The following is a 12,039-nucleotide window of genomic DNA, read 5'->3' on the forward strand; positions in this document are numbered from 1 at the left end:
AATGCTATTTTAAATCAAAGACTATTAAAAATATTTGATCAAAAAATTAGGTGTGATCAGTTTATGTTCCTGGTTCTACAAAGATCTTCACTTTTTAACTTTAAAGAGGAGATTACTGCTGTTGTCTGTCCCATCAACACAAACCATTTTCCTTTTAGACAAAACTTGCTGGTGGTTGTGTTTTTGTGTGTGAGCAGGATAAGGTGGTACTTCACAGAGACGCAGTATTCTGTCACCGTGGAGGAGGGTTTTCAAGCTGAGACATGCTCTGTCTCTTCACCGTTTGACTTGTTGGAAGTTACAGCTTTTTGATGTCATTCACAGTTTGACATGTTGATGAATAGTTCTGTGTACATGATCAAAGTGCCTTTTTCTTGCTTGCTGTCGGTGGCCTTCTGTTTGTCTGTTTATGTACCTTGCCAAAACACTTTTTTTGCCTCATTGCATTTTCCTGCCCTTCTTATTATATTCTTGCTACAAGTAGTTTATTTAAAAGCAAAACTCTCAAAGATATTGTGTTTTTTTTGGCAACACCTGTGGTATAAAATTGATATTTACAAGTAACCATTTTAGATTAGATAGATTAAGTTTGCTTTGTTAATTGTAGACTTTGTTTCATGATCATCTCTGGTCATCTGTATTTTCTTTGTTTGTTTGTGAATTGTAGCTGTTGTAGTCTTGCAACACAGAGAACAGAGGAATAGTCCCCCATTTTACACACAGGTGAGTTCAATTCAGTCCATTGCCCTTTTTCAATGTCTATTATTGCTGCTTTGATAAGGTCATACTTCATATATGTCTGTGTTACAGCTTGTAATTTGTTTTTACACCTCAGAAGGCAAGCTTTAATAAACCTACCTGAGTGGTAGAACTCAGCATTAATTTGATGCTCAAACATTCATAGGGCTGCAAGTAACAAATAATTTTGTTACTTTTTGTTTGCCAAAATCAAACTGAACCAAGGCAAGGCCAATGAATACACATGCAATGTTACAGACTTTAGATTTTACAGGCAAATTTAGCGCAAAGAAATAAATCCAAAGCTGTTCTGGGAAACGAGGAAGGCTAACTGTATTTATAGTGATTCTCAAAAACATGTTACAAAGTGCTTTACAATTAAACAAGCAAAATAAATACACAAATCGACGAATACTTAAGCAAATAATAAGGAACATAAACAGGGATTTGAAATAAAACAAAATACATGTGCTCTATCAAAGGACAAGCGGCCAGTAAAGAGATCCCCCATCCCAACCACAAAAAGAAAAAAGGGAAAGCAGTAAGAAGAGTGTGCAAAGAGAATTAGAAAGACAATATGGTCTCAGTGTCTCATTATTAAAGATACATCACAATCCACTCACACTTTGACAATGTGAACTAATTGTATAGCCTTTCGTTTTATATGATAGTCTACTAGTATACTTTACTTTAACATAAGAAATAGTTCCTATTAAAAACATGTTGCCACTGAGGTCTGTTATAAAAAAAAATACAGCACTGAGGTACGCATGCATTGGTTGTTTTTATTAAGTTGTCCTATAAAAAAAATCACTAAACTCCCATCAATCTGAGACGAGGCTGTACTAAAAAAAATAGATTACTCACAACTGTGAGACATGAAATGTATCACCAAAGCGAAGTGAGGATACGCTTTTTTCCCCTTATTTTACGCTGCTGTTCCTGTTTTACCCAGCAGGTGGTAGCAGCAAGCCGAGAAAGACCTTTCTCTCTCTCCGTAGAGCAAGAGCCGTAGCCTCCCCAGCATCAGCACCAGCCGATACGTCTCTCTCCTCTCCTCCTCCTCTCGGCTGTTCTGCTGCTTTCCTCTCCGTCCACTGCGGAACATCGGCCTGTTTTGCTCCCATCGCTCCTCCAGCGGCAGACCCAGCTCGCCATGGACAACTCCGGCAAAGAGAAGGAGGCCATGCAGCTGATGGCTGAAGCCGACAAGAAGGTCAAAGCGTCCGGATCCTTCCTCGGGGGAATGTTCGGGTAAAAGATGCTCTCATCCTCTGTGTCTGTTTACCTCGCTCTCTCTTTTTTCTTTTTTTCTTTTTTTTTTTTTTTTTTTTTTAGCATCGACTCGTGCATCTAGGGCCTACTAATCCCTGCAGGGTTCTTCTCCTGCTTTTCTTCACGGAGAAATCTCGCTAATCTATTTTATAATAAGCCTCTGACAATGCAATTGTATCTTCTGCAGCGCTAAATGATGGGCTTTAAAGGCCTGATTAACCCCTGAACTCTCGTATTTCGTATCTTTTGGGCTTTTTCCTACTATATTTTCCATATATATAAGCCTCCTTTATGAGCTTTAACGTGACATTGTGTCCTCTGGAGGATTTGTCATATAGCGCACCTTTTGACGCCTGAATATGAACTGTCATCGCAGATAATGAGGCCTGCATGTCGTGGCCTGCCACGCAGGAATATGTTAATGTGGCATTTCGCCTCCTCTCCTCCTGCTTGTCGCTGCTGCTGCTGCTGCTGCTGCTGCTGCGGAGAAGTGAGCGGGCTTTCACTGAGCGTGAGACCGAGGCAGGAGATGCAGGGAGGCGGATAGAGGAGACAGACAGGACTGGGTGCGGGGAAATCAGTCGGTGGTGGTATGGTGATGCGGGGGCAGGGTTTTTTTTTTTTTCCGTGGTTTTGTGTGTGCGTGTCTGTACTTGGATGGATGGGAGGGGGACGTGTGTGGGAAGGGCGGATGTTTACATGTCGATAGATAGATAGATAGATAGATAGATAGATAGATAGATGGATAGATAGATAGATAGATGGATAGATAGATAGATAGATAGTTTCATTAAGTGGCTGACTGATCAATTGATGGGCTGAACAAATAGGCTGTTGATACCATGAGTGCTCAGTCTAAATTGAGGCCTTTACATTATTGATTGAAGGAGCTTAAGGCAGTCATAACCTTCTTATCTGTGTCTTATGGTTCATACATTTATGTTTTGAATAGTCCTTCTGTAGAATATATGTCAATTATTTGAAAAACAAAAGCAACACAGCGAGGACATTAACTGTGTCCTAAAAGCTGAAAACTGATCAAGAGAATGAAAATGATCAGTTTTACAGTCCTGACATCACACTCCTAATAAAGAACCCTCAATATTAGCTCAATCATACGACAATCATATACGTCTGAGACTGTGCTTATTACAAATGGTCTTTTAGGAATAGCTGATACTGGTTATATGCTATGTCCTTGTGCTGCTGGATTCAAGTGCAGCATTACAGTCGACCATAAATTCTGATTGAGTGGCTGCAGCACTCGGTTGGTAAATCTGACAGCTCCGATGCAGTTTTACTCTTATTTTACAGGTTGATAATGTTATGCGTGTATTGACGATCATGCTTCCCCCCATTCCACAGTGAATTGTGGAGTCCCTCAAGGGTTGATACTGGGACCAATTTTATTCAAAATATTGTTTATTCTCCCTCTGCCACATTATACAAGGACACAATATTTGGTTTCACTGCTACGCTGATGACCCACAGCTTCATAGAACAAAGGGCTTCTTCAAACCTAGACCTCAGTAATTGTTTTACAGACATTAGAAAAATGGTCCTGATAGGTTGCTCCTCCCTTGGTCCTTTATCTTTTTATGTGAAGCACTATGTCAGAAACCTGGGTGTGACCTTAATAGACAGTAATTTGACTTTTGAGACACACACAAGCCAAGTTGTCCAGTCATGCCATTACCACCTCAGGAATACTGCTTACATAAGATCAATGCTATCTTTTAATGACACACAAACAATCATTCATGTTTTCATGTCGTTAAAGCACGATACGATCTGGCCCTTGTTGTCACATTACCAGCCAGGGCGTAGCCTGAGATCATCAGGGAGGAACCTCCTGACTGTTACCACCTCAAACTCAAAGACCAAAGGAGACTGAGCAATTTCTGCAATTGTTAGTATTAACCAATTTAAAGGCTCTATATGTATAGATTGTTTTTTATCGCCCATTAAGCGAACGTTTAACTGATGTGAAAAAGCAGATGTTCACTGTCTATCTGTGTTGCCTGTATACATTTTTTACCCGGGTCGGTTTTTACACCAAAGCTCCAGGAAGTGACGTTATATGTGTGTTCTCAACGTCCTCCTCACTCCGCTTAGGGCCCTGACACACCAAGCAGACAGCAGAGAGAACTAGTGGTGACAAAAAAAGGCCAACTGGGGCCTGGGGTAGCGACGGAGCTGGATACACCGCAAAAACTAGAGCGAAGACCGCTCACCTAACGGCCTGCCGTGTCACTACAAAGGCAGTATTTTTGAAAAGTTACAAATAGCTCCTTTAAATATTGTAAGCCTTCTCTTATATGAATGCATGAGTTAAAATAATATAATGATGCAGTGTTTCTGAGAAATAACAGGGTAATAAAACTGCAGTTTTTCTTCAAGTTTGATTGCTGTAATAGCCACATCTGTTTTCCCACACGAAGTGAATTCAGTTAGGGTCATAACATAGCCACCGTCATCACCTTCACAGAACATTAGTTTGTTCATTTTGACTGAAGATACTGGAGCAGATAACTTTTATCCCAGTGTTAAAAACTACAAATATAAAAAACATTTAATGAATTGTGGATAAGGAGTGCTGGTTTGGGAGCATTGGGCAGTGTGCAGGATTCTCATTATTGACAGTGAGCTATTGTTTATCGATTCAATAATATCTGCTTGTCTCATTTAACAAATATAATGATATTACAAAAAATGAAATTTCACATCCACTATGCATTTTGAATGGACTCAATGTTTACACTCATGTTTGCCATGCTCCATTTGTTTCTTCTCCATCCCCAAACAATGTATCAACAATTTTGTAAAGGGCTCCTATTGTGTATATGCTGGTTTTACTAAATCTGTTTAAGATTGCATGTTAGTTGTAGTTTGAATGATCCTATGTCAAGTGTGTTTTTTTTGTAAATGTCATGATCAAATAATGTAAAGCCAGTTCATTTCTAATTTAATGGCATCTAAACAGAATAGAGCTGCAAAGCAGAAGCCCTGTCGCATGGAGTGAGATGTTGACACAGATGTCTGAACTAGTTCAAGCTGCAGACACGTGGCATTATATCAAAAACACAGGCTGAGCTCTATATAGATCGAATATGATCTATGACACACACTAGATTAAAAAAAAACCATCAAATAGAAACTTCACAGGAGAAGAAAAACATTCAGTTTCAGGGAGATTGTATCCTCATCTGCACTCTGCCATGATGTCCTTCACCGTCCTGCATACTGCTGGAAAATACTCAGACTCACAGTGAGACAGTTTGCAATGCAGAGTGAAAAGTAAGCACTTTTTTCTGGACAGAGAAAGACAACCCAGGCACTCCCAGTTTTATGTAGGTTTTAATTTAGTGGGTCTGTCCCAGGTTTAATCCAATTAGGGGTAATGTGAACAATATACCCTGTCATATTGAAAAGCCAGTGCACTTCAATTACATGATACACAACAGGTTGTTCAATGTGCCATCCTTTCTGTAAAAAAAACTCAAATCAAACAAAAAGGCAAAGATGTGAAAACAAAGATAATAATAATAATAATAATAATACATTTTATTTAAAGGCGCCTTTCAAAACTCTCAAGGTCACCTTACAGAGCAGAGATAAAAACAACAAAAGATTGTATTGTTAAGATATACAAACAGTCATTCAATGTACTTATTACTCTCTCTGTTTTGTCATGTTATTTAGTCCAATACATTTGTTTCACCTATCGTATGTTTTATTCTGGATCATGGGATTTTCTACCATTTGTTGTGGCTACTGTACAGATGAGGACACATCCCTGTTTAGCTAAGTCTGTTTTTAGACATGACCTTATCTACAGTTGATGAATATGTTTTGTTTTTTTTAATGACCAAATAAGGACCAATACAACAGAAGCTTAAAAGTAATTCCCTTCTTGTCTCCTGTTTTGTCCTTTTTTATTTAATAAGACATTGAATGCAAAAGATAGATAAGAAATTCATAAACTAGAAGAAGTCAAATTCCAAATTAAAAAAGTAAAATAAAAATGATCACAATTATTATTTTTTTTGAGTCTGGCTTTTGTCTGTGTTACAGGGGAAACCATAAGGTTGAGGATGCCTGTGAAATATATGCCAGAGCAGCCAACATGTTTAAGATGGCAAAGAACTGGAGCGGTAGGTCACAAACACACACACACTCACCACACACACACACACACACACACACACACACACACACACACACACACACACGACTGCGGATCATTTCATATTACCAACACTTAAAGCTTCAAACTTAGACATTGCCTGATTTGTGTTGACTAAATAATGAGCACAGACTTATACAAAGTGAAAGTTTGGTCAAACTAGATGTTATTTTTAGCTTGTCCTTCTGTAACAGTGACTTTGTATATGTGTGTGTGTGTCTAGGTGCTGGGAATGCGTTCTGTCAGGCTGCTCGTCTCCACATGCAGCTGCAGAACAAACTGGACTCGGCCACCAGCTTTGTCGACGCCGGAAATGCCTACAAGAAGGCCGACCCACAGGGTGAGCCCTGCTAACCCACACACAGCCACACACACACACACACACACACACACACACACACATATTTTCGTATTCCCATTTTCTACAAAGGATGTAAAACTTGAGGAAAAGCACAATTATTTTGTTGTCTATTCTTTTCATCCTTTGTAATTTCCCTTTTATGAATCTACTATTCCTACACTATGAGTCTAACAGTTAAACCTGAACACATATTTGGATTTTAGCCCCAACAAATGCCTTCATGTGTCTTATCCTTGCAGATTTCTAGGCGTCATCTGTGTTACTAGCTTAAGTGATGCTTAAAGCAAGATGTGAACTCTTTTTTTAAATGCAAAAATGTCATTATGATCTGGAATAGATTGATAAGAATTGATAAATGGATAATAAAACAGACAGGAATTTCAGTGTAAAATCATATAAAACCTGCACATTAACATAAAAAATAAAATATTAAGCCCTGTACAAAAGGTTTAAAGGAAATTCTCTCTATTATTTAGAAAGTGCTCATTGTTTTCTGTGCTGTATTTTGAAACCAGCAATATGTTATTTTAGTCTGAATAGTTTTTCGATTGCAGGATTGTTTTTGTACATGGTGGTATCGCTACGTTTTACTTCGGATAAAGGTTTCAGTATTTCTTCCACCCCTGGTGCTTTGTTGCCTCTTTCGCTCCATAATTATGGCTCTACCATGCCACATGTGTTGAAAGGGGAAGCCACTATCACTCCACAGTCAGAGTCAGGACCCTGAGGTGCTATAGTTGGAGGATTTAAATGGGTCCCTGGGTTGCTCTAAGAAGTCTAATATCTGGGTTATACTGCAGCCTCCCGCCTGTGATGAGCTTAATAAAACACTATGGGTGAGCAGGTTAGTAGTCACAGGGGGGAGCAAACTGAGAGAGTTTTAATTTGTCGGAGTAGACTCAGAAGGCTTCAGCAGACTCTCCTTCCTGTTTGCTCATATTTATAACACTTCTCCTTCCAATCTTATCCGTCTCCTTTCAGAGGCCATCAACTGTCTAAACCAGGCCATCGATATCTACACCGACATGGTAAGAACAGCCACCACCACTGAACTGCTTCCCCTGCTATATTCAGCCTTATCTCTGACTAACACACTATGTGTAATTGTGTGTGTGTGTGTGTGTGTGTGTGTGTGTGTGTGTGTGTGTGTGTGTGTGTGTGTGTGTGTGCGCGCGTGCGTGCGTGTGTGTGTGTGTGTGATGATTCTAGGGTCGGTTCACTATTGCAGCCAAACATCATATCACCATAGCAGAGATTTACGAATCTGAGCTGGTTGATATTGAGAAGGTATGTTTTTAACATGTTATTACCTAAATCAGATTTTTTTTATTTATTTTTTTATAATTTGCTTAACAATTATGATCTTCGGTGCTGACTTGTGTCTTTTTTGCTTTGTTTTGTTTTCAGGCCATCGCCCACTATGAGCAGGCAGCAGATTACTACAAGGGAGAAGAGTCTAACAGGTAAATGTGCTGTTGAATTTGCAGTAAAAGCTCAATTGAGACATAGAGAAAACACACACATATTGAGATATCAAGGGGTGTTATTTGTCAAATTTGTCGAAAATTGATAGCCCTTACTGCACCATGTTACACAAATGTAACATATTTCCCACATGCAGTATATTTTATCTGCAATAACAAGATATTGTTGATAATTTAGTCAGTAGTTTTTCAAGATGTAAAACAAAGCTAAACATTGAGCCAATTAAAGAATCAGTCTGTCAAGCAAACTTTACTCTGAAACCCCTTTGATTATGGATTAATCATTTAATTACAACAAAAGAAAAAAAAGAATGATGTTGCCTCGAGCTCTGGGAAAGTTTCTTGAATATCTTTTTTTTTTTTTTTTTTAAGATTTATTTTTGGGCATTTTGTGCCTTTAATGTAGAGATAGGACAGTGGATAGTGATGGAAATCTGTGAGAGAGAGAGGGGAATGACATGCAGGAAAGGAGCCACAAGCTGGATTTGAACCTGGGCCCCCCGCTTGGAAGACTACAGCCTCCATACATGGGGCGCGCGCACTAACCACTGCCCCACCAGTGCCCCATTCTTGAATATCTTTTAATAAGTTCTCTTACAATAAATTACATAATTGAGAGTACAATAGGTCAAGTGATTGATAGTGAACATAGAACCATTAGCTGCTAAGCTGCTTGGGATCATATATTTTATTGTAATACATAAACTTGCATATATATTTAATCAGAACTGCAGTTTTTTTTTTTTCAACACAAAATGTGAAATATTTGGTGCTTCCAGCTTCTTGTATGCAATGATGTGCTGTTTTCTTTTAAAACAAAGACATAGAGTAGACTCATGAGCTTGTTTGTTCCCTCCTCTGTGTTTCAGCTCAGCCAACAAATGTCTCCTGAAGGTGGGACACTACAGCGCTCAGCTGGAGCAGTATCAGAAAGCAATTGAAATCTATGAACAGGTATCAGCTAAGTGCAAGCAGAGTTTATAATACTATCAAGATAATTACCACACCGTACACTTAAACGCAAATCGTGATCACTCAATGATTACTATTACATTTGTAGCTTGTGTTTTTATTACCTTGATTGTTTTGTAATGTAACATCTCATTTTTAGGTTACTTGAATGAACATCAAAATAATTAGTTTGATACTTTTTTTAGTATTTTGCTGAAACACTGTCAAATTTCCAAAAGTCTAAAGCACCACAGCATCCACACTAAACACTTGCACATTAACACAGGTTGAAATTTCTATAGAACATTAATAAAAATTCCACATTAAGATGTCTTATTATGTTGTTTGTTGTGTTTCAGGTTGCTATGAGCACAATGGACAATCCTCTGTTGAAGTATAACGCAAAAGAGTATTTCTTTAAGGCCTCACTGTGTCACTTCATAGTTGATGAGCTGAATGCCAAGGTAAGACACACGCAACCTATTCAACCCATGCACACACAGTGAGACAGCCTCAAATGAAGTGTTCAGCACAAAGGGAATTTTCACCATGTGAAAAAAAATCTAGGATGTTTCTTATTTTTCGTATTTTTCAATTTTGTAGCTCCAGGTTTCCACAAACACACGTCTGTGATGTGAAAAGAACATCAACACTTTGTACACTTAAATAAAAAATATCACACAAATGTTTCACTGATGTTGAATCAACTGAGCTTGCATAGTCGTGAATACTCGTCTTTGCATTGAATTTGTTAAAACTAATAACAGCTAATGACATTTGTTTTTTGTGCGTGTGTCTGTGTGTGTTTCTGTGTGTGTGTGTTTCTGTGTGTGTGTTGTTCAGTTGGCCATAGAGAAGTATGAGGAGATGTTTCCAGCCTTTTCAGACTCCAGAGAACTGAAACTGTTAAAGGTAATTTATTTGTTTCTGCTTCTGGGTTGTAATAATCATGCTTTGATCAAGGTAACACGTGAGTAAATAAGTATATTAAAAAAGGTTATTTAATTGGCTAAGTATTCATTCAAAGCATCTTATGTAATTTTTTCCCTTTAGCATTCTGATTGTGCATGAATATTGCTTTAAAGGTTTTATTAGCTAACATTATCAGCAGCCCATGATCATTAGGGTCTTATCAGATTTTGATTGATTGTATTTTAGTCACACAAAGCGCCTAACCCTCGTGTGTTTGTAAGACATCCAAAATATAAAAGGATGTTGAGTCCATGCAGGTTAAGAACATATTTTCCTTTAATTTCATGATGGAAATTAAAACCAAAATTATTTTTTTAAATAATTTTAAAACGGTAGAGAAAAGACAACAGACCATAAAGGTAATTTGTTTTTTACAGCAAATGTAAAATAAAATTGAAAAGATGACACACATAAATATGCAGATATGGGTTTTAAGAAGTGATTCCATCACTCATTTCCCTACGTGTTCGTTGAGTTTTGTGTTTGTTGCCACAGAAACTCCTAGATGCCCACGAGGAGCAGAACAGCGAGGCATTCACTGAGGCTGTCAAGGATTTCGACTCAGTGTCTCGCCTGGACCAGTGGTTGACCACGATGCTGCTCCGCATCAAAAAGACCATCCAGGGAGACGCCGGTGACCTGAAGTAGACACATTTAGAGACAAGGGGGAGAAAAGGGAGGGAGACTGCGGAGGGGCAAGAAGGGGTAATGAGAGGATAAATATAAGGGCCGAGGGGGGAATAAATAAATGAAGGGGGAGTGTAGGATGAGTTTTAGAGGCGAAGAAGACCGAAAGATGAAATGTGGGGAATGAAGGAGGGAGGGTGGGACTGAGGGAGTTTACAGTTGTACATATCTGCATGACCCCCCCCCCCCCCACTAGCTAAGCTTTACCTTTAAACAACCTTTAGATGACCCTGTGCCCCTACTCCTACAGTATTTCTCTTGTAACACTGGACTGAAATGTAAAGAAAGAGTGGAAATAAAAAGGGTGTGTGTGAGAAAGAGAGAGTGCGTGAGAGTGTGTGTGTGTCTGCGGGAAGGTAAATTATATTATATGATGGGACAGTGTGCAGCTCATCTCAGAATTAAGGTTATATGTTATTGAAAAGAGATAATAATGTTATTTATGAGATTATTGATATTTATTGTCAATACTGAAGATGTTATTTATTGTTTTTTCTGGTGCTCAGTGTTACAATTTGTCTTAATATTTTAGGTATTAATCCCCCCCCTCCTCTTTTATTCCCTCCTCACTTCCTATCCTCAGCAGTTCTTCGTCCATGTCCCCCTCTCTCTCTCTTTTGTCCTCTCCGACCTCTGTCAAGTCAGTACTATCACCCATTGTGATTGGTTGGTTCTTTGTGTTCTGGCCAACGGTTGGTCGATGCAGTCTGCCTACAGTGGTCACTCAAGTCTCTGCCTTGTTTGTGCATGTCTGTTGTCATGTTGATGTAAGTGTTCTTTGTGTTGTGCTAACGTGTGAAGAACATACATGTAGCCTGGTATCATTTGTGTGAAATCAGTAAATATGTACCTCAAATACCAAGTTCAAATAAAAACATCATCGATCCAGACGTCTGACTGCTTTTTGCTTTGTTTCCCGACATTTAGAATGAATAATAGTAGCTTGTTTAAAGTCCTTTTTAAAAATGAATCCCCTCATAAAACAAAGGTCACATCTTTACTATGACATTGTGCACAATGTTTAATGCAACAACTCGTTTCCCGCTGGCTCATGCTGCAGCACTAACTCGTAAAACTTAATTTGTTCTGTTATGATTGACTACTGTAAAAAAATAGCAGTTTTAGTCTTTAAAGAGTTTTTGGTTAAATATTCTTTGGCCTAAATATACAATGTAGACCACCAGTTTGAAGTGTATACTGCCCTACAAAGGCAAAAGGCAGTAAATGAGTTTTTGTCATTTTTGGAACATTACAGATGTGCTTTATTATGTGGACAGATATCTTGAGTCAATTGTGTTGTTTTTTTGAGAAAACAGTAGGTTGTATTTGCCTTAATGTCCAAAAGCCCTCGAGAAACCAAGGCAGAGTCCAGTAACTTCACTCAT

At 38.5% G+C, this 12,039-nt stretch overlaps 1 protein-coding gene across 1 annotated transcript; it reads left to right on the forward strand.

Moving 5' to 3' along the window:
• The first annotated feature begins 1,734 nt into the window (after nt 1-1,734).
• Nucleotides 1,735-11,544, forward strand: napba (N-ethylmaleimide-sensitive factor attachment protein, beta a). The gene is made up of 10 exons (XM_020655348.3): nt 1,735-1,992; nt 6,088-6,167; nt 6,423-6,539; nt 7,542-7,588; nt 7,770-7,847; nt 7,968-8,023; nt 8,914-8,998; nt 9,355-9,459; nt 9,839-9,907; nt 10,463-11,544. The coding sequence occupies exons 1-10, from the start codon at nt 1,895-1,897 to the stop codon at nt 10,613-10,615; spliced, it is 888 nt and encodes a 295-aa protein (XP_020511004.1). The 5' UTR covers nt 1,735-1,894; the 3' UTR covers nt 10,616-11,544.
• Nucleotides 11,545-12,039: the final 495 nt, after the last annotated feature.

Source organism: Labrus bergylta, chromosome 10 (assembly GCF_963930695.1).
Source record: "Labrus bergylta chromosome 10, fLabBer1.1, whole genome shotgun sequence".
Taxonomy (NCBI): Eukaryota; Metazoa; Chordata; class Actinopteri; order Labriformes; family Labridae; genus Labrus; species Labrus bergylta.